We start from the raw sequence: 23,558 nt of genomic DNA, 5'->3' as shown, positions 1-23,558 counted from the left end.
CAAGAGACTCAGGAAGCCTCCTTCCAAGAGGCTCAGAAGCCTCCTTCCAAGAGACTCAGGAAGCCTCCTTCCAAGAGGCTCAGAAGCCTCCTTCCAAGAGGCTCAGGAAGCCTCTTTCCAAGAGGCCTCAGAAGCCTCCTTCCAAGAGGCTCAGAGCCTCCTTCCAAGAGGCTCGGAAGCCTCCTTCCAAGGCTCAAGCCTCCTCCAAGAGGCTCGGAAGCCTCCTTCCAAGAGGCTCAGGAAGCCTCCTTCCAAGAGGCTCAGAAGCCTCCTTCCAAGAGGCTCAGGAAGCCTCCTTCCAAGAGGCTCGGAAGCCTCCTTCCAAGAGGCTCGGAAGCCTCCTTCCAAGAGGCTCGGAAGCCTCCTTCCAAGAGGCTCGGAAGCCTCCTTCCAAGAGGCTCGGAAGCCCCCTTCCAAGCGGCCCGGAAGCCTCCTTCCAAGACGCTCAGAAGCGTCCTTCCAAGAGGGCCAGAAGCCTCGTTCAAAGAGGCTCGGAAGCCTCCTTCCAAGAGGCTCAAGCCTCCTTCCAAGAGGCTCAGGAAGCCTCCTTCCAAGAGGCTCGGAAGCCTCCTTCCAAGAGGCTCAGAAGCCTCCTTCCAAGAGGCTCGGAAGCCTCCTTCCAAGAGGCTCGGAAGCCTCCTTCCAAGAGGCTCGGAAGCCTCCTTCCAAGAGGCTCGGAAGCCTCCTTCCAAGAGCTCAGAGCCTCCTTCCAAGAGGCTCGGAAGCCTCCTTCCAAGAGGCTCAGGCCTCCTTCCAAGAGGCTCGGAAGCCTCCTTCCAAGAGGCTCGAAGCCTCCTTCCAAGAGGCCTCAAAGCCTCCTTCCAAGAGGCTCAGGAGCCTCCTTCCAAGAGGCTCAGAAGCCTCCTTCCAAGAGGCTCAGAAGCCTCCTTCCAAGAGGCTCGGAAGCCTCCTTCCAAGAGGCTCGGAAGCCTCCTTCCAAGAGGCTCGGAAGCCTCCTTCCAAGAGGCTCGGAAGCCTCCTTCCAAGAGGCTCGGAAGCCTCCTTCCAAGAGGCTCGGAAGCCTCCTTCCAAGAGGCTCGGAAGCCTCCTTCCAAGAGGCTCGGAAGCCTCCTTCCAAGAGGCTCGGAAGCCTCCTTCCAAGAGGCTCGGAAGCCTCCTTCCGAGAGGCTCGGAAGCCTCCTTCCGAGAGGCTCGGAAGCCTCCTTCCGAGAGGCTCGGAAGCCTCCTTCCGAGAGGCTCGGAAGCCTCCTTCCGAGAGGCTCGGAAGCCTCCTTCCAAGAGGCTCGGAAGCCTCCTTCCAAGAGGCTCGGAAGCCTCCTTCCAAGAGGCTCGGAAGCCTCCTTCCAAGAGGCTCGGAAGCCTCCTTCCAAGAGGCTCGGAAGCCTCCTTCCAGAAGGCTCGGAAGCCTCCTTCCAAGAGGCTCGGAAGCCTCCTTCCAAGAGGCTCGGAAGCCTCCTTCCAAGAGGCTCGGAAGCCTCCTTCCAAGAGGCTCGGAAGCCGCCTTCCAAGAGGCTCGGAAGCCTCCTTCCAAGAGGCTCGGAAGCCTCCTTCCAAGAGGCTCGGAAGCCTCCTTCCAAGAGGCTCGGAAGCCTCCTTACAAGAGGCTCGGAAGCCTCCTTCCAAGAGGCTCGGAAGCCTCCTTCCAAGAGGCTCGGAAGCCTCCTTCCAAGAGGCTCGGAAGTCTCCTTCCAAGAGGCCTGGAAGCCTCCTTCAAAGAGGCTTGGAAGGCTCCTTTCAAGAGGATCTGAAGCCTTTTTCCAAGAGGATCTGAAGCCTTTTTCCAAGAGGCTCGGAAGGCTCCTTTCAGCAGGCTTGGAAGCCTCTTTTCAAGAGGTTCCGAAGCCTCCTTTCAAGAGGCTCGTAAGTCTCTTTTTAAGAAGCTCGGAATCCTGCTTACAAGAGGATCGTAAGTCTACTTTCAGGTGGTTCGGAAGCCTCATTCCAAGAGGCTCGGAAGCCTCCTTCCAAGAAGCTCGGAATCCTTCTTTCAAGAGGTTTAAGTAGAAGCGTCCCTTCAAGATGCAAAGGAAGTCTCCGTTTAAGTGTCTCGAAAACCGCCTTCAAGAGGCTCTCTACAAGAGGCTTAGAAGCCTACTTTAAAGGGATTCAAAAGCTGAAAGGAGCTTCCCTTAAAAGCGCTAGGAATTAATTTTTCAAGAGGGTTGGAAGCCTACTTCCGAGAGGAGGTACCTCAATTGATGCAAAAGTTCGAAGGGGTACCTCTCACGAAAAAGGTTGAGAACCACTGGTTTAAACGAACAAAAGAAAATCAAACTGAACTGCATATCTCAGACTGACGGACCGTTTGGCTAATGGTTGTTAGGCCGGATATGTCATTTGGCCGAACAAACCATTAGACTGAAACCCATGTAGCCGAAAGTTATTTGGCCGAAACGGACGCACGGCCAGAAATGTCGTTTTGTCGATCAGATCATCTGGCCGAAAAAGTCGTTTGGCCGGAAATGCCATTCGATGGTTTGGCAGAAAGAACCAATTGGCCGAAAAAGTATTTTTTCCCAAACAGGTCATATGGTCGAAAATGCAATTCGACCGAACGAATCATACAAATGTAAATTTCATTTGCTAAACGGGTCTGTTAAACAACCATTTCGGCCTAATTACATTTTCGGGAAAATAACCTATTCGACCGTATGACCGGTTCGACCAAATGACTCTTTCGGTCAATTGACTGTTGCGGGCCAAATAACCTGTTTGACCGAACGACATTTTCGGCCAATTTAACTGTTAGGCCAAATGACATTTTCGGCCAACAGTTTCGGCTAATCGTTCAATTCGGTAAAAAAAACTCGGACTTACCTGTTATTCGACCAAGTGGCGTATGGCAAAAGACCGCTCTCCTTCCCCAAGTTATCTGAAAATGATATTTCTCATGCCAATCTAGCATTCAAATGGTAGTATTTCTGTTTATTAACAGGAACGTGTTGAATTCGCAAAATAAGTTTTGTATTTTGATAACCATAATTAAGATCTTACTTTAGAAATTTACATTCTAGCTTTCGCATATCGGAGGCACTGGTTTGATTTTGTTTGACTGCGGCGGTACTGAAAATAATTAAAAAAGGAATTTCCATTACAAACTCTGTGGAATTTCCATTTGATTGCTTTAGATTTCCAACTTTTTTTTTAAAGTTCACTGAACTTTTTGGAAATTTCCTATGGAAAAGCATAAGCCTTGTAGCCTTGCATGATCCATGCCATGCAAGAGTGTGATCTAAATGAGTCAAATTGCATTATTCATGCATTACTGTATCTGTAAATAAATGAAAAACCACTCAATTTGCACTCTGATTCTTTGTTCTGCAGAATGCATGTACAACGGATACATGACTTAAAACCATGGAATAATAGCCCTATTTAATCTTGTTATCCGTAGCACCTATGTCATGACTACTCGTAACATGTTGTTTTCCTTCCTGAGTGACACGGCCAATCGATTTCAAAATGTTATAATGGGCTTTGGAAAACGTTCAAACTGAATGATTTACTAAACACTTTTCTCTCCAATGTCATTGAATGAGGACGCTGAAGAGCATTCTTGATTTGCAGAATCTCAGGAAACAAATGGACTGACTAACAATCATCTGAAAACGGAACAGCTCCAGAAAATTATCTACGTTAGCCGCTCGTTTTTTTCTGAGAATAAATGTAAAAATGTTGATTTGTATCGTTTTGCCTTTTCTTATTTTATCTTTATGAGTTGTTATGATGCAATAAATATAATTTAAAAAAACATGGAAGGATCTCACCAAATTTATTTTTCTTATTTTGTAAATACATAGTAGATTACTTGAAAAATCACACTTTTCCAGCTAATGTTGTAATGCCTCCCAGAAGTTATCCAGCTGACGTTAATTATTTTGAGTCCTTGTGTTTCATACGACTGAGTTAATTTCGACACCACAGTACAGTCTGTTATTAAATTCGAATCGAAATTTCCGGTGTTCTGGTGATTGTCACATTCTAATTTAAAAAATAACAAAGATTGTTTAATTTTTGTAGATAAATTTATGGTGCTGAATTTGTAGATAATGATATGAGATGATGCCATATTATGATACATATATTCATATTGTTAGTATATTTTAGAACTGGTTAATAAGTCAAGCCGATCATCACACGGTGGGAACTAAATCGAACCATTCCGTAATCGATCAACAATGATCATGATAAGCGACAAAACCTCTTCGTTTTTATTTTCTCACTGCTTCGCATTACTGTCAACACCAGCGCCTTTTAGTCTATCACCACAGCACAAAGACGCGCATAAAACAGTATCAAACCTGTTATTATTCACAGTCGTGCCCATACTTCTTCGGAGCCATCACATCGTGACAGCGACAAAAAACCTCCAAGACGAAGGATAGAGTAAATTATCGATATTACCTCACATTTCTAACTATGCTACAAAGCCACTGTAAACCCTTAAGATACGTCTATGCAGCGATGGAGGGGAAATAAAGCACAGGTGCAGGCAGAAGTCAACCAACCAAAGCATAAGTCTTTGGTCTTGTCGGTACTTTCTAAGCCGGTTTGCGCGCGGTATGTACTTTCGCGCCCATATGACTGTGATGCGACCCATCCACCGCATCGTCCTTTCACTTGTTACAGCTCTTACGAAACACAAAGCAAGAAAAAAAACCGCTTCACCAACTAAGGTTGTGCACAGCTTCCGGGCTCGTGAAGCCATCGTTAAGGGTCAAAGTGATGTTGGGTTCTGAAGGTCGATGGGCAATCAACAATTAATTACAGCTTACAACACCTCGTAAAAGCACAGCTCTTCGAGTCTCGATATCATTGGCCAAAGGCAGTGAGTTTAAACGCGAAGGAACATCTGTATTTGTAAGTACGACAAATCGTCGCGCCGCCGTTCCTAATGGTAGATTAAATTTTTATAGTCAATTATAATTGAATCACGCTTTTGCGTCCCTTTGGCGCTTCCCCCGGTTTAGTTCGGGATTTAGATAGATAGAGACCCCTTGTTGATGAATAGGAGGCGGTGAACAACATTTCACGATCAAGTGCGCCGGTCGATCTTTAGCAATCGAAATGAGTCAATGCGATGACGATCACGTCTGGGGCCGGGACCTGTGTTTCAGAAACTATGGTGATGATGATGATGATTTGTGTATCGGTTGTCTAATCGGCCTTGAAATGAGCACACGGATTGGAGCAACTTCATGTTCCACCGCAGTCCTCAAACGGCCGGCGGCAGCAAAAGTGGCGAGACTGTAATTCAGCGGATTGTTGTTTTATTGTGATATCGTTTGGCGCACTCGGCGGCGCGCTCCAAGTTGGAAAACCATTAGGCTTTCGGTTTCCGACAAGAGGCGATTTATGATGGGGAATGGTTCCACTGCTGCTGCCCCTGCCACTATACGTATATGTACAGTAAATCAGAGTAGCTGCAAGCATGAGCAATCAATTTTGGTGTTTGGATTTACTTGACTTGTAAGTAAACTTGAGCATTCGTTCTCAGGCGGTACTGATTTTTATAATCGTGTTTCAATGATTGGTTTCAATTACATTCTTCTCAAATAGAAGGCTTAAACGTTTCGCTTTGCAAGGTAAAAGCTGTAAAATTTGAGTATATACTGGACAATTAAAACAATTTTAAGAAAGCTACAGTACATTAAAAAAATCATTTTGGAAGCTATTTTGATTTTTTTTATTCCATCACATTCCAACGCTTACGTTTGCCAATCGACTGTAACGATGAAATGATGAGACCGATGACTGAACTGGCATATGCTGATCTGAGCAAAAGTCACTCCATAAACCTTCCGTAAGGTCGTACGTAAATATGTTGTATGATAGGCAATTTTAAGGTCTGGATCACAGTGCAAAAGGGGTCGGCCCAGCCGAAAGAAATCAGTTCTGTTATCATCTGCAGGTCTGTCAATAGCCTAATAACCGTGGATAATCAAATTTCGGACATATTCGAACTTTGACGCTTCAATTTCTATGAAAAAATTTCTGAAATGCTTCGTCCAAAATGGTGAAACGGCTGCCATTTAGGCTCACAATTTTTACTCATCATTGAATAATTTCACCCACTCTTATTCACAAGCATATAGAACATATGAACATGAGTTTAACGAGCCGTTTGGCCGAAGGCCACTGTTACTTCAGTCGGTCGGGCACTCAGGATGGCTCCGAGCTTGAACAGGGACACTAACCTGAAAATTCTTCTTTGTTTTTTTTAAACTGAAACCCGACTTTTATACGGTGTGAAAATTTAACTAATTATTTATTGATCTGCTCTACACAATGGTTGTTAGGGTAATGGAAATTTTCGTCCAGACGTCCTCATGGCTTACTGATCTCCAACATTCTCCAGGGCACCAACGGAACTAGCCTGTAACAGTATTATTTTCGAAGTTGGTCTGACAAGGATGGCTCGGGATGTTCGTATTGTCGCTGTTCGTACTTTTCCATCTGGGCCATAATTTACCTTCTCTATAACACCTTTAGGCCAACATCCACGATGAAGATTTTCGTCCACAATCAAAACTAAATCACCTACTGAAAACTCGTAATACTTTCGGTTATCTTGCCATTTTTGTCGCTTCATTACATTTGGCCGGTAAGCCGACACCCATTTACGCCAGAAACGATCAGCAAATATTTGCGCATGCTTATAAGCTGCTCTACAATCAAAATTGCTTTCATCGAAATCGTGATCATGCTGCATGTGGTTATTTCTTCTAAGTAACTGCATGTTTGGAGATATTGGTTCAGGATCTTGAGGGTCATTTGAAATTTCTGTTAATGGTCGATTATTGATGATATTCATAACTTCACATAAGGTAGTACGAAGAAATCCGTAGGATGCCTTTCCTTCAACATAGCGCTTAGACCTGTTTTGACTGAAGGTACTAATCGTTCCCAACATCCTCCGAAATGTGGCGATCCTGGTGGTATGAAACTCCACTCTACACCTCTCACGCTTAGAGTTTGCTGCTGGTCGAGTTCCTTAGTCAATTTCTTCAACTCTTGATTTGCACCCGTAAAGTTTGTACCGTTATCAGTAAGAATTTTTTGAGGAACGCCGCGAACCGCCATGAAACACCTTATGGCCATTATACAACTGCTTGTATCCATAGATGGCACCACTTCCAAATGTACTGCTCGGCTGGTCATACTAGTGAATAACACGACCCAAACGTTTCTCAATACGCCGTCCAATCTTTACCAACAGTGGACCGAAATAATCAATCCCAGTGTGTGTGAAAGGAAAAACAAAAGGAATTGTTCGTTCTGATGGCAAATTACCCATTTGTGCTACATTCGGTTTTCCGCGTAGCTCCTTGCATTTAAGGTCACTCCTAACGGAATCCAAGATTAAAAGTGCTCACGTTTTCGGGGGCACACCACTCGATACGGAAGCAACGCACAACTGTCATTTCTATTATATCACGCATGCTGCGACGCAGCAAAGCTAAATCAACAAAAATGACAGTTGTGCGCCGCCTATGAATCGAGTGGTGTGCCCCCGAAAACGCGAGCACTTTGGAACTTGGATTCCGTCAGGAGTGACCTTAATACAGGAATTTCTGAACTTTTTGACTTCAGAACGAATCTTTAAGGTCACTCCTGACAGAATCCAAGTTTCAAAGTGCTCGTGTTTTCGGGGGCACACCACTCGATACGGAGGCGGCGGACAACTGTCACTTTTGTTGATTCAGCTTTGCTGCGTCGCAGCATGCGTGAAAAAATAAAAATGACAGTTGTGCGTTGCTTCCGTATCGAGTGGTGTGCCCTCGAAAACGCGAGCACTTTGAAACTTGGATTCTGTCAGGAGTGACCTTAAGATACGATGACGGTGCATCAAATTATTTATAATTGTTTCCAATCCTTGATGAGCATTTGCATTATGAAACGTTTCAATCAACAAATTAGTAAAATTATGATTATCGGGTAATATGACGGGATTGTTAACAGTGAAAGCTTTGTTCTTATCTTGAATACGTCCTCTCATCCTGATGATTCTATCAATCATAAAAAGAGAATATGCATATAAACGGCTTGATTTTTTCACAAATCCAGTTGTTCTCAGGCTGCTAACTTCATCGGAAAAGGATTCAATTTGAACTTGTTTATACCACATGTTTCTTGCTTCGTCCATATCGTGCACATTGATTGTAAACTTCTTTGTTTTTTCGTGTTTTGAAAGTGATTGGATTTTTCTCATTTTCAAATAATAAGCGGTTGATCTTATTAAACGGTTGTAGTCAGAGAATCGCCGAATATCGGGTAAATTTATAGTATTTTCGTGCTCATGTACTTCATGGAAGACCGTTTCTTCATCAGCTGCTATCTCCACATGAAAATTTACAGTTTCATCAGACGACAAAGTAACACATTCTTGTTCTGGCCATTCACTCGAATGTTGGCTCAAAAATTCCGGACCATGCAACCACACTGACATGTTCGCAAATTTAGACGATTTTGTCGCGAGATCTGCAACGTTCAAATTTGTTGGAACCCAGTTCCACATTCTAGTGTTATGTCCATTTTCTTTAATTTTGGAAACTCGTGATCCCACATAGGCTGCAAGTTTCTCTTTCGTACAAAGCCAAGCTAAACATATTTTAGAATCCGTCCAAAAGTAAGTTGAAGACACTTCGATTTCTAGCTCAGTCTGTATTACTTTCATCATTTGACTGGACAGCACACATCCTTGCAATTCAAGTCTTGGAACAGTTTGTGACTTCAAAGGAGCTACACGTGACTTTGCCAGAACCAATGCAACGGGCGATATATCCGAACATCGGTGTATCATGTAAATTACGCTGGCAAAGGCTTTACCGCTTGCATCCGAAAAAGCATGACGGTCTTTACTTTTTAACGACGAAATATTTGGAAAATAATATCTTGGTATTCTAACTTCCTTAAGCGTTGCTGTTTGTTGAAGCCATTCATTCCATTTCGCAATCAACCCATCGGGTAGTCTATCGTCCCAATCGATTTGTAGACGCCATAAATCTTGAAACAATATCTTCAAATGGATTGTGATAGGACATAGTATGTTTAGGGGATCGAAAATACCCATCATAAACTGCAATAACTGCTGCTTAGTGAGAATGTCTGTTCCAGATCGGATACCGTTGCCAAGCTTTGGAAAATTCAAAGGAAAAACCAATTCATCGGTAGTAAGGTTCCACTGTAGACAGAGAACGCGGACATCTTTACACGAGTCAGCTCTCAAAGAAAGATCGATAGAATTCAATACAGCTTTTGAATTGGATACAAATTTGACGAGCTTGAATCCGCCGTGTTCATGTGCCGCAATAACATTCTTCACTAAAGCAATTGCTTGTTCTTCTGTGTCAGTTGAATCAAAATAATCATCAACGTAATGTTGTTTGACAATTGGACGTAGTACTGAAGGGGGATGATCTTCAAGTTCACTTGCGTTGAAATTCTTTATGAATTGTGCAATAGAAGGGGATGATACTGCACCGAAAATCATAGCCATCATTACGTAGACTTCGGGGGGATTTGTACGATTCATACCACGCCAGAAAAAACTTTGAGAATTTTGATCTTCATCTCTGATACGAACCTGGTGAAACATTTCCTTGATATCTGCCATGAAAGCTATTTTCTTTTGTCTTCCTCTCATCAGTACTGCTATCAACGGTGGAACGAAATCGGGTCCTTTCAGCAACAGATCATTTAACGAGAAACCGTGAGACTTTGCTTTAGCATCCATCACTAGACGGAATTTGTTTGCAGTCGTTACACTGAAATGCGGCAAATACCAGGTGTTAGATGTTTCATTCAATTCCTCGGGATTCAGTTTCCTAGCATAGCCTTTTTGAATATCACCCTCAATTTTCTCACAATATTGCTCAGCGAACTCTGGATTTGCATCTATCTTCTTCTCCATAATAGTTAGGTGCCACAGTGCTTGCGGCTTGCTATCAGGAAATGCGAAATTGTTATACCGGTATATTTGTCCAACCTCAAAGCGATCCTTACATCGTTTCAGTGTACGCTTCATAATGTCTAGAGCTCTTTCATCTTCTTTGGGCCTTGATGACGGATGCCGAAATTTTCAATTTTGTACAATTCCTTTATCATTTCAGTTAGTCCTAAATCTTGATCACTTGAGCAAAGAAAAACGTGAAATTGATCAGAAATTTCTACTCTATCAGGTTCTATTTCTCCGTGGATTGTCCAACCAAGATGGCACCGCGTTAGCTGTAGACCTCGTATTGAATATTGAACCTTTTTTTTTAATGGAACGATAAGGCCAGCGTTATTCGATCCAATTAAAATTTTTGAAGTTACATTTTGAATTATCTCCAGTTTCTCCTCGTCAAGAAGTGGGTACAATCTTTTAATTTTGTCGATATCAAGACTCACACGAGGAAGATTCATATTATTGATGGTACGCACATTTTTCAGTTCGGAAGGCCCAGAAATTTGAAAGGACAGCATCATTGATTCAGAATCCTTGTGTGAAATCCCATTTGTCCAGCGGTAGGTTACCGGAGACACTGGGCCGTTCAGCTCCATTTGTTCTGCAAGCTCCGAATCAATCATCGATAAAGAAGATCCTTCGTCAAACAGGGCGAATACATTCTCCACTGCTCCTTGGTTACGAAATCTTACTTCACCAACACGGAGGATAGAGGTTACATTTTTACTGTTGACATGACATACATCCTCAGCACGATTCTTCTCCAATTTGCGAAAAGGTTCCTTCCTTATTGCATCCTAGTGTACTAATTCATGATGATTCCGATTACATACTGGACATGTTCTATCAGATCGACAATTACGACGGGAATGGTCTTGCTTCAAACATATATAACACACGTTACAGGGTCTTGCAGCGGAACGACGTTGGATATCGATGGATAGTTTGGTAAATTGCTCACATTTGACTAGGCTCAGATGATCATTCGAATTGCAAAAAGGACATTTTCCTCGATGGTCAACTGTACGAGTGTTGACATTCAGAACAGGTGGCTTGGATCTGGAGAACAACGCATCCCTGCGATCTTTCTTGTTGAGAAAAACTGGATTCATGTATGCCAGTTGGTTTTCCATTTCAGCCACTAAGCCGGAAGTTGTTTGGTCTAATATACCAATTGGCCAAACATATCATTAGGCCATTAGGATCCAGTCAATACCAAATTTAAAAAACGACTTATCTGCTTTTGAGAACAAAGATCACGCAAACCAACACCATCAATACGTAGTTGAAGGCTTGTATCACCTTTTGATGGTGTTGGTTTGCATGGGAGTGCTATAGATATATGTGATATATCAGATACGTCGTATCCACATTTTAATCTTTGTTCACAAAAGCAGAAAAATTTGCGGAATCAGAAGTCAGAACAGTCTCACTACTACTCACTTCGCACTTTTCACAGTGAGAAGTGAGAAATGATGGTTAAGAAGTGAGACGTCAATTGACCTATTCGGACAAATCACATATTCGGCCGATCGACCTTTTTTCACATTTTTATTAAATGGGCCACCGTATCTTTCGATAACTCTATAACAAGGGCGCAAGTATCAAGAACAACTTTGTAGAACAATTTTTGACGTAGGACTTACGGCTTTCTTTACTATACTGGGTGCCATTTAGATTTTTGGAAATCGAGAGCGTTATGCTGAAAGGGAAGATTTCGAACGTTACTAGCGCCTTTATCTGTCGATGGATTTTGAAGATTTATATATCAATCGACTCGGACACTCTCCAGCAATTTGTCAATTCCATTGAAACTTAAGATTATTAACGATAAGCTACATATTGATAGTTTCAATTCTTGTCAAAGCCAATAATAATTTCATATATAATAAATCCCGTGTATTCCTAACACGGACATCAAAATGCAGTATGCCTTCGGGTCCACCGCAAAACTATTTTTGTGTATAAAAGAAGCTGTGCCTGCCGTGTGTGAGTCATTCCAGTTTGTGACAGGAACGCGTACTGACGTTCTTTTTGCTCGCGCATTTTTCTCTCGTTTGGTCGCTGTGCTTACATACACAACATGCAGTCGCCAGCAAGAAACTATGCATGAAAGAACAGGGCGCATTTTTTTGTCATTCTATGCTTGATGATGGTCGGATGCAGTCTTTTTCCGTTGTCGAGTTATATCAATTTATCTGAAAAAAAAAATCTTTAGTAAAATTGATAAAAACTGAGATACTTTTTTTGATCTGCCCCAATGGGAGATATCAACTTTTGAAAACAACGTAATTTTGACAAAAAAACTATTATACTTTTTTATCAGCAAATGATATTGCGCTTATTTATTCATCAAAAGTAGCTTTTTTTTTGCTCTAAAAGCCACCCGAAGCCAACTTTTCAGAAAAATCGAAAACAAAAAGATCGGAAAAACCTGTTTTTAGGGACACCCTTTCTCTTTTTTTTATATAATTAGCCACCCTTTTTTTTATAGCACCATAATGATGGCCTTGCTAATCCGAAAAAAAATTGAATCGTGATTTTTTTTTAATTTTTTCTAAAAAAATAGTTTTAGCGTAAAATGCATCCGCGTAAATCTGTATCCTGGACCATAGTGCAATGACTTGTTCCGCCAAATGACATGTTCGAGCAAATAACATGTTCGGCAAAATGACCTATTCGGCCGTATGACCCGTTCGTTCAAATGACTTTCAACCAGATGGGCTTCAGCCCGTTGGTTTGTTCGTCCTAGCGGAATTCGGCCAAATGAGTTCCGGCCAATCGATTTTTCCCCATCTGAATACCTACAACAGTAGTTTTATTTCGTCATTTATTTTTTAATGGTCGAAGTTCTGCGCCAATGAAAACAATTCATTTTTTTTGCCAACAAATGTGTGTAACAGATTCAATTAATCACAAATAGCATCGGACATCGTTCAATGCCATAACTGAGGATATTCTACAACAAATGTACGCATAAATTGACATAAAATGTTTTCCGTTTTTATTTTGCGAACAAAACATCACAAGTCAATTAAAAAGCCACTTGGTGCGGTTTGGCTGAACCCCGACCAAATGTACAGATAATTTGCTAATCTGGTGAACCGGGTTTTTTAAGAGCGAGCTACGAATCATTCAATTCCTACGAATCATTCACATTATACACAATAATTCGCACATATTAAACACGGAGTGCAAAAATGAATGCAATACTTTACGACTGCAATGGCGATTTTAACGGTGTGGCTTAAAATGTATATATGGGGCACATATGCGATTACAGGCAGTTTATCAATCTTACACTTATGCATATACTATTTCTGTCTTTATGGCTGTGAGTGGATTTAATCAAGGAAGTTATACTATGCAATCCTGGTCATCATTCTCGATATCGTCCTACGCATTTGTTATTTTTGAACTTTGTGGTTACCAATCATATTTTTTTTGCATACGGCGTAAAAATTGTTATAGAAATGTAGTCCTCTTTCCTATTGTCTTACATAATTAGGGTACCTATTACCCACAATGGAGCAGTTATTGATTTATTTTGCCATCCTTTATTCAGTGAAACAGATGCAACGCATATGAAGCGTTGTTTGCAAATTCTGCAAACAGCAAACAAAGCCTACTTTGCGTTGTTGAGATTGCAACCCCTCATGGGCGTAGCCAGGATTTCGAGAAGGGGGGGGGCCAACTTTTTTGGTCTTCCAAATCGTAGTTTTATAGTAGTTTTATAAAAACACATGAATATTAACACATGAAACCAAATCCAAACCAAATCGAAACAATAATGGATTTAAATTGCGTGATTTATTGCTCATCAGATATTTTTAAATAAAGTGAGAAAAATATTAACGAGCTTAGTATTCTGAAAGAATATTAAATCGGCTATAACAATTATTATAAAAATCCTGCATTCTTCCATAAGTTTTAGAAAACTAGAACCATACATCTGAATTTCTAAACAAATCCTCTCTGAAATAATATTTATTATAAAATAGGCAGAAAAATCAATATGCAAGCTTTATCAATTGCAAGCTTTATCAATATGCAAGCTATCAGGAATTCTTTAGGAATGCCTCCAGCAACTTCTTCGGCAGTGTCTTCAGGAATTCCACCATAAATTTTGCCGGGAATTGATTCGAAAATTCCACCATTATTTACTCCAAGAAAATCTTCACGAACTTCTTTATAAGTTCTGCAGAATTGCCTGCAATAATTCAAATAATTTCGTGCTGTTTTTTTTTAAGAATAAGAATATTCCGTGGAAATTCCGCAGAAAACATTCCTAAGAAATTCACGAAAAATCTTCGAATTTCTTGTTTAAATTCCATAAAATTTTCCGTGAATTGTTTCGAATAATTTCTTGTGAAAATTTCAAAGAATTTCTCCAGGAATTCCACCGGAAATTTATACAGAAATTATACCGAAAATGAAATCAACAATGGAATTTTCGGAGGAGTTCCTAGATTAATTCGCAATGAAATCCTGAAAGAATTCCGGTGGAAACTTCAAGATTTCCACTGTGAGATCCTCCAGGAGTTTCTCTGAAAATTCCTCCTGGAATTCTTCCAGGAGTTCCACCGGCATTTCCACCAAGAATTTCTCTAGGATTTCCTTCGAGAATTATTCCGGTAGTTCTATCGGCAGTTCCTCTGAAAATTCTTCCGGGAATTTCGGCAGAATTGGAATTTATTTAGGCTTCTTCAGGAATTTATATAGATTTTCCACCAGAAGCTCCTCCGAGAATTTCTCTGCGAGCTCCTCAGGGAATTCTCCGGCAGGTCCTCTGATGATGATGATGGTCCAGCTACAAACCCCAACAAAGGTTTCAGCTAGACGAGATTTGTCTATAAGATGAATTCTCTTGTTTCCGAGAATACTTCTGGTAGTTTCTCCGGGGTTCCTTTGAAAATTCTCCCGGGAGTTTCTTCAGAAATTCTTCCAGAAAATTCCTTCGAGGGTTCCTCCGGGAATTCCACCAGCAATTCATCCGTGAGTTTCTCCGAAAATTCCTCCAGAAGTTCCACCAGAAGCTATTCAAGGAAATTATTCAGGCTTTTTTCAGGAAATCATTTAGGCTTTCTTCAGAAATTAAGCTGGACATTCCTCCCGAAGTTCTTCCGATAATTTCTCTGGGAGCTCATCCGGGAAGTCCTCTAGGAATTCTTCTAGGAGTTCCTCCTGAAATTCCTCCGGGAGTTCTTACAGGAGATCTTACGGGAGCTCCTCCGGCAGTTCCTTTGGGAATTCCTCCGGGAGATCTACCAGCAGTTTCTACGAGAATCCCTCCGGGAGTTTCACCTGCAGTTTCTCCGGGTGTTTCTCTGAAAAGGAACTCCCGGAGGAACTCCCAGAGTAATTTCCGGAGGAACTCCCGGGGGATTTTCTATAAGAATTTCCGGAGAAATTATCAGAGGAATTCTCGGAGGAACTGCCGGTGGAACTTTTGGAGGAATTTATTGCAGAACTACAGGAAGAATTTCCGTAGGAAATCCTGGAGGAACTCTCATAAGAATTCTAGGATGAACTCCCAAAGGAACTTCCGTAAGAATTCCAGGAGGAACTCCTGGAGGAATTCTTAAAAGAACCTCCCGGAGGAATTCCTGTAAGAACTCCCAGAGAAATTCTCCGAGGAACTTCTGGAGGTTTTTGTAGATAAATGCCTAAAGAAATGCTAAATGAATTCCTGGAAGAAAGCCTGATTGACTTCCCGAAGGAACTACTGGTGGAACTTCAGAGGAACATCCGGTGTAATACCCTAGAGGAAGAGAAAAAATATTTCTGAAGTAACTTCTAAAATCCCATTTCCCGTGCAATTCCTGCCAAATATCGTCCAGGAATTCCCTGTAAAGTTCCTGGAGGTATTACCGGAGAATTTCTTGGAAAAACTCCTGGAAGAACTCCCGGAGGAACTCCCATAAGCACTTCCGGAGGAATTCCCACATGGAAGTCCGGAAATAATTCTTAGAGAAGTTCCTAAAGGAATTTCCGGAAAAATATCTGAAGGAATTCCCAGAAAAATACCAGGAGGAATTTATGCATAAATTCCCAGATGAAATCCTGAAAGTATTCCCAGATTAATTGCTGAAGAAAATTTCTGCGGATTGTTCCGAAGAAATTTCTGGAAGAACTTTTGGCAGATATCCGAGTAAATTCCGAGTGAAGTCCGGAAGGAATTCTAGTACACTTCCGCGGAAAGAATTCCTGGAGAAGTACCTGAAGAAACTCCCGAAAAAATACCTGTAAGAATTTCTGGGGAAATACTTGGACGAATTCCAGGAGAAATTCATGAAGATATTTCTAGAGGATTTCTTGAAGGATATTCTAAAGTAATTGCGAAAAGAATTCCAGATTGGAATGCTAGATGATTTCGCTATTGAATGTTTGGAGATATCCCGGAAAATTTCCTGGAAGTAATCTCGGAGGAATTAAAGAAAGAGTTCCGAGAGGAATGCCCGGAGAAGTTCCTAGAAGAATTTCCGAAGGAATTTCTTATAGATTTACAAGTGAAATTATGGAGCTAAATCGGAGGATTTCCGTCAGAAATTTTTGAAGAAACTTCTGGTAGAATTTTGGGGAGAAATTCCGTATGTATTGTTGCGGGAGCTATTGGCTGGTGGCTTCGAACCGATGCTTACAGCAAATAAAATACATATTTGTAATTCATTAGCTAAAAAGCTGAAATAATATATTTATTGATAGTTATTTACATAATTAGAAATAATGTATAACTCACAATTTTGGTGATTTGTCTGAAGCCGATTGCCTCCTTGCCAACAGAACCTCCACACTCGCTAAACAAGAGGTTTTGTTGTTATTCCTTACACATCTAAATTGGTTGATTTATAGCTAGGGGTGAGTATTATGCAATGAGGTGCGAATGGAACATGTATTCTTGACGGAACTCTCGAATGCATACCTGAAGGAAATTCCGGATTCTTCCTGAAGAGAGAATAGCCGAAGAAATATCTAGAAGTAAATCTTGGAGAGAAGAAAAGATATCTTCAAGGAATTTCCTCGTGAAATTCCTTAAAAAAATAGTGGGGGGTTTCTAGATAAGAAGGGATTACAATTACATGAGAAGGATTTTCGAACGATTTTCAGAGGAATTTGTGGATAACTTTCCAGAGGAATTTAAAAGTTCCCAGGGGAGCTTATAGAAGAATTTCAAGGAGAATTTTTGAGCCCGAAATGTTTCGAGTTGTTTTGAACTTTCATATATTATGGATCCTGGATGCCCTAATAAGTTTTGGGAATTTTTTGAATTTCAACCACCTATTTCTGTATACGATTGAATCGTAAAGTGCACATGTTTGAGGGAATTCATTTCAGTACCCGTTCAATCTTTCCACAATTTAGGGGGGGGAGCGACGGCCCCCCCCTGCCCCCCCTTGGCTACGCCCATGCAACCCCTCTAGACACTACGAGTGTTCGACGAGCACACCGTGCGTCGTAGGTACATCTACGCCTTCGCGGATCGCTATTTTACACGCCGACCGACAGTTCTTGCGATTTGATTTGCTCTTGCTCACCCGTCATCGCTCCGGTTAAATCTGTTGTAGGAGGCATTATTGACATTCGCCGGTACACACAAACACGCAAGATAGCCCGGCACAGCGTGCCTTATAAACATACCACGGGGATGAATCAAACAAACCAACCCAACAATAACAACAACATCAACCACACTAAGAATGTACATTTGTATAACTTTATGATAGATAGCTTGTAGTCAATTCCGCTGTAAGTGCATTGCGCGTGTGCTGTAGGATCAAAGTAACGCTTGCAGTTCTGCATATAGACATATTCTGCATACATTATTTACATTTGTGCACTCACGCTTACCATATTTACCCATTGGATATATAAATATAAGTTGCATTAACCCACTTAAATTTAGGATTGAAACTGTAGAATAGATTCGATACCGTTCGAGCGGAGTTTAGATTCTCCCTTCTCTTCATTTTTTTTTTCTATATTTCCGTTATTTATGTTTTAGCTACTTTTTTGCAAAGACTTTCTTTCTTCCTAGCAACTACTCATGTCTACTTACCGCCCACGCTCATCGCGCTTCTATAGTCGTTATTTTTGCATGCTGAATAAATTGGTACTTGATTAAAATTGTAAATTCAAGTTTGCGTTTTCTTTCCACCCATCGCTCGTTCGTTCGTTCGTTCGCTCGCTTGCCCGCTCAGCACAATTAGTTCAGACCCAAAAGCATCAAGTCGCCATACAGTGTTTCAAATGGGGCGGATGTGGAAAAAAAATCCTAACATTGATTGGTAATTCGATCAATTTCAATTTAATATTTTCAAACCCAAATTTGAATTAAATATCAGATTCCACATCAGCTCATTTATGAAAATCATTTGCGTTTACGGTTTTGTATCTAACGAAGCACTGTGCCACCATGCCGGCAGACAAGTTCATATTTCATACTCGGTCATTAAAACCGAATTCAGCGATAAACCGAGAGGCAAAACAATCACAAAACTAAATTAAATGCTAACGGTTGTGTAATGTACCACCCTTGATTTCCGCCCTCTCTTTCTCTATGTGTGCGCGCCTCTCCCTGTGTTTTCCGCGTCCGCGCCACGTCTGTAACGGGTACTGTTCGCCTGTAGGAGGAACGAACCCGCCGTCTGCAGGAGATCGAAGCGAACCGGATCGATCGGCAGACGAAGCGGCGCCTGGCCCGGGCCCAGCAAACGCAAAACTTCTTCACCAGTCTGCACATGCTGCAGGCGAACACTTTGCTGCGCGAAAGTGGCGACAGCTCCAGCGCCTTCGAGGACTATTCGCTGTTCCTGTACCGGCAGTCGGCGCCGGAGTTCACCGATCGCGTCAAGGAGCTGGAACGGAAGCTGCTCTATCCCGTAAGGCTATAGGTCGCGGCCTCGTGCGTGGTCGCCACCGCATGATGAGTTTCATGTGATTTCGTTTGGTGTTTGTGTGGCACAGCTTTGGGGTAATCACGAAAATTTACGATTTACTCTTTTGGATTTGCTTCGTTGACTTGAAAATTCATTCATTCAAAATCATAGGTACATATTGTTTTGTAAAAAGGATGAGAATTAAGTTTGTTTGTTTGTTTGTTTATTAATGACATTTTACACCAGAAAGGTGCATTCGTGTCAGGCAGCGGGGTTTTGAAATACAATTTAGTTTACAATGCACTATGGTCCAGGATACAGATTTACGCGGAAAGATGCATTTTACTCCAAAACTATATTTTTTAGAAAAAACTGTTGTTCTACAAAATTGTTCGAAATTGTAAGGCCATCATTATGGTTCTACCAAAAAATAGGGTGGCCCATCATATAAAATAAAATTAGAAAATATTTTTTTATTTCTCGGATTATTGACATGTTATGTTCTACAAAGTTGTAGCGTAGCTTATTCCAATCAATTTTGCTAAAGAAACTTTTTCTGTAGCTCTTAAGTTGGCTGATTTAGAGCAATTTTGCCTAATTGGATTAGGGTGTACCTCAAAAAAACAGTATTTTTGATCTACTTTTTTTGTTTTAGATTTCTCAAAAAAGTCGAGTTCAGGTGACTTATAGAGCTCAAAAAAATGCTACTTTTGATGGGTAAATATGCTCAATATCTTTTTCCGATCAAAAGTTATAATCGTTTTTCTGTCAAAATTACATTTTTTTCATAAGTTAATATCTTCGGTTAGGGCAGACCAAAAAAATATATTTACACGGCATTTGAAAGAAAAATTAATATTATTTATTATGTCAAAAAATTAGGGATATGTTATTTTTTTATCTCAAGTTTAATCAATTTTACTAAAATCATGTTTTTTCAAATAAATTGATATAACTCGACAACGAAAGAAGATACAGCCGATATTCTTATAGCAAAACACGCGTTTTGAAAAGCCCCAAAAGTCTTCAGAATATGACATTCGTGAGAAATGAAAAATAAAAAATCTACAGCTTAAACACTTTTTATAAATTTTATCATTATCATTGTATTGCAAGATTTACAAGAACAGATGCATTTTCGGTCTGAAGCATACTTTTAAGAAACAAAATTTGTTCTACAAAGTTGTTCTGGATACTTGAGCCCTTATTATAGAGTTACCGAAAAATAGGGTGGGCCATTTTATAAAAATGTGAAATTTTATTTTTTTTATTTTGCGGAATATTGACATAAAATGTTCTACAAAGTTGTAGCGCAGCTTTTTCCAATCAACTTTGCTATATAAACTTTTTATGTAGCTCTTAAACTCACTTGTTTAGAGTAATTTTACTTACCAGGATTAGGGTGTCCCTCAAAAAATAATATTTATGATCTGCTCATTTCATTTTTTATTTTTCACGGATGTCACCTTCTGAAGACTTTTGGGGCTTTTCAAAACGCGTGTTTTGCTATATAAATATCGTCTGTATCTTCTTCCGTTGTCGAGTTATATCAATTTATTTGAAAAAACATGATTTTAGTAAAATTGATGAAACTTGAGATAAAAAAATAACATATCCCTAATTTTTTGACATAATAAAGAATATTAATTTCTCTTTCAGATGCCGTGTGAATATATTTTTTTGGTCTGCCCTAGCAGGAGATATCAACTTATGAAAAAAATGTAATTTTGACAGAAAAACGATTATAGTTTTTGATCAGAAAAGGATATTGACCATATTTACCCATTGCATTTTTTGAGCTCTAAAGGTCACCTGAACATGACTTTTTCGAAAAATCTAAAACAAAAAAAGTAGATCAAAAATACTGTTTTTTTGAGGTACACCCTAATCCAATTAGGTAAAATTGCTCTAAATCAGCCAACTTCAGAGCTACAGAAAAAGTTTTTTTAACAAAATTGATTGGAATAAGCTGCGCTACAACTTTGTAGAACATAACATGTCAATATTCTGAGAAATAAAAAAAATATTTTCTAATTTTTTTCATATGATGGGCCACCCTATTTTTTGGTAGAACCATAATGATGGCCTTACTATTTCGAACAATTTTGTAGAACAACAGTTTTTTCTAAAAAATATAGTTTTTGAGTAAAATTCATCTTTCCGCGTAAATCTGTATCCTGGACCATAGTGCAATGGCTCCATAAAACACTTCTGTATTTTGAAATTATCAATTAGAAAACGGGAAACTATTTGGCATTTCAATGGGAGTTTTTTTTTGGTATTTCCAAGGAAAATTCTTCGGAATTTCCAAGGAAAATTCTTTGGAATTTCCAAGGGAAATTCTTTGGAATTTCCAAGGAAATTCTTTGAATTTCCATGGAAATTCTTTGAATATCCATGGAAATTCTTTGGAATTTCCATGGAATTCTTTGGAATTTCCATGGGAAATTCTTTGGAGTATCCATGAAAATTCATTGAATTTCCAAGGCTAATTCTTTAGAATTTCCAAGGGCAAATTCTTTAGAATTTCGAAGGAGAAATTCTTTGGAATTTCCGAGGGAAATTTTTGAATTCCAGGAAATTCTTTGAATTTAGGAAATTCTTTGGAATTTTTCCAGGAAATTCTTTGGAATTTCCAGGGGAAATTCTTTGAAATTTCCAAGGGGAAATTCTTTGGTATTTCCAAGGGGAAATTCTTTGGAATTCCAAGGAAATTCTGTGGAATCTCCAAGGGGAAACTCTTCGAAATTTCCCAGGGGAAATTCTTTGGAATTTTCAAGGGGAAATTCTTTGGAATTTCCAAGCGGAAATTCTTTGGAATTCCCGAAGGGAAATTCATTGCAATTTCCGAAGGGAAATTCTTTGGAATTCCAAGGAAATTCTTTGAATTCCAAGGAAATTCTTTGGAATTCCAAGGAAATTCTTGGAATTCAAGGAAATTCTTTGGAATTTACAAGGTTTTTGAATTTCCAAGGAAATTCTTCGGAATTTCCATGAAATTCTTTGAATTTCCATGGGAAATTCTTTGAAAATTCTTTGCAATTTCCATGGGAAATTCTTTGAATTCCATGGGAAATTCTTGAATTTCCATGGGAAATTCTTTGGAATTTCCATGGAAATTCTTGAATTTCCAAGGAAATTTTGGAATTTCAAGGAAATTCTTTGAATTTCAAGGAAATTCTTTGAATTTCAAGGAAATTCTTTGGAATTTCAAGGAAATTCTTGAATTTCAAGGAAATTCTTTGGAATTTCCAAGGGAAATTCTTTGGAATTTCCAAGGGAAATTCTTTGGAATTTCCAAGGGAAATTCTTTGGAATTTCCAAGGGAAATTCTTTGGAATTTCAACAGAAAGTTTTTGGGAATTTCCACGGAAAATTCTTTGGATTTTCCGCGGGAAATTCTCGGGAATTACCACAGGAAATTCTTAGAAACTTCCACGGAAAATTATTTGGTATTTCCACCATCATTCAATAAACGACTAATGTCGATTCTAGATAAGCCTCCGTATTCCTCCAAGTTCTCTAAGATCCCGTGACCAGCGCTAGTAACCCAAGCAACCAAAAGTACGGATAAGATGGGATGTTTTGGCTTAATCAGCTTGCATTTTAAGTATTTTTTTGTTTGGCTGGAGCGAAAAAGTGAACTATGAAGTTCTGTTAAGGTGCTTGGAACTCGATGTGAACCAAGAGTGAACTAATTAGTACGGTTAGGAACAAATTTAAGTAAAATGTGTTTATGAGGTGAACCGGTCTAGGGCCGAAAACCTCGTTAATAAAGACAATAAAAAAAAAAAAAAAGTAAAATGTGAACTTTTGGTAGCTTGGGAAACTTTCCGGACGACAACTTTAAGCACGTCCTTCCGCTTGACCGCGCTGATTTCTAACCAGAAGCAGCAGATTTCCGCCCTTCAACGGACGAACTGATGGCGCCGAGAAAATTATCGAGCCTTTGGCTAGTGGAATCCAGAAATTTGACTTTGACCCGGAATGGAGCAGTTTTCTTCAACGCTATGAAAACGTTTTCAAGAAAGGTGAACGGCTCCTCGACGACGCGGTCAATATTCAGTAGTTCATACGCAAGCTGATCAATTCGGTCCATGAAAAACTCGTCAACTGTATACATTTGACTAAGTATCTCCGTAATTTAACGCTCGACGAAACGGTTTCCAAGCTCAAGAAACTGTTCGACCGGCAGAAGTTCATTTTCCACGCCCGGTATCAATGCCTGATGCAGTACTTCAAAGATGAAGCGGACGATTCCACGTCGTATGCTGCAAGCATTGCGATGCATTCCAACTTTCGAAGCTCTCAAGCGATCAATTCAAGGCCTTGCGAGTTATCGGTGGACCTAAATCCTCCCGAGACGAGAGAGCAACCGCGTTACAAAGAACGGTCAACGAGATCACCTTCGACTTGTGGAAGAATGTCATCGAATCGTGAATCTCAAGCAGGGTACTCCAATTGTGAGAGCTAGGATTCCCGTTGGGTTAACGCAATCGTCAGAAATCAGAAGAAGCCTGTGAAAAGGGTTTCGAAAACCTCTTGTAGGATGCGCGATGAACTTCACTATCATTGTCCCTTTATCAACCACAATCGATAAAGTTTTGATAATTGTGTATTTTTTTTATTTCAAAACTTTGCTTAATAGGTATTACGATTATTAAATTCAATAGAATCCTGCCCTCCAGAACCAGCGCAGCCTGGAAGCCTCATTTCAAGAGGCCTTGAAGTCTCCTTTCAAGAAGTCTCGAAGTCTCCTTTCAAGAAGCCTG

The 23,558-nt window shown here is 40.3% G+C and overlaps 1 protein-coding gene across 5 annotated transcripts in view; it reads left to right on the top strand.

The window, feature by feature from the left end:
* LOC134205905 (F-actin-monooxygenase Mical) overlaps positions 1-23,558 on the top strand; it is a 273,749-nt gene that overhangs the window by 175,681 nt on the left and 74,510 nt on the right. For 3 of the 5 annotated variants that reach the window (XR_009978229.1, XM_062681610.1, XM_062681609.1), the window contains exon 7: positions 18,538-18,789. The exons of the other annotated variants lie outside the window; for them this stretch is intronic. Coding sequence is in view for 2 of the 3 variants with exons in the window: in XM_062681610.1 (XP_062537594.1) it covers positions 18,538-18,789 (252 nt within the window). In the remaining variant the exon portion in view is untranslated. The remainder of the gene's footprint in view (positions 1-18,537; positions 18,790-23,558) is intronic. 5 annotated transcript variants of the gene reach the window in all.

The sequence above is a fragment of the Armigeres subalbatus genome, chromosome 1, assembly GCF_024139115.2.
Source record: "Armigeres subalbatus isolate Guangzhou_Male chromosome 1, GZ_Asu_2, whole genome shotgun sequence".
Classification (NCBI taxonomy): Eukaryota; Metazoa; Arthropoda; class Insecta; order Diptera; family Culicidae; genus Armigeres; species Armigeres subalbatus.
This window is presented reverse-complemented; position numbering and strand designations above follow the sequence as displayed.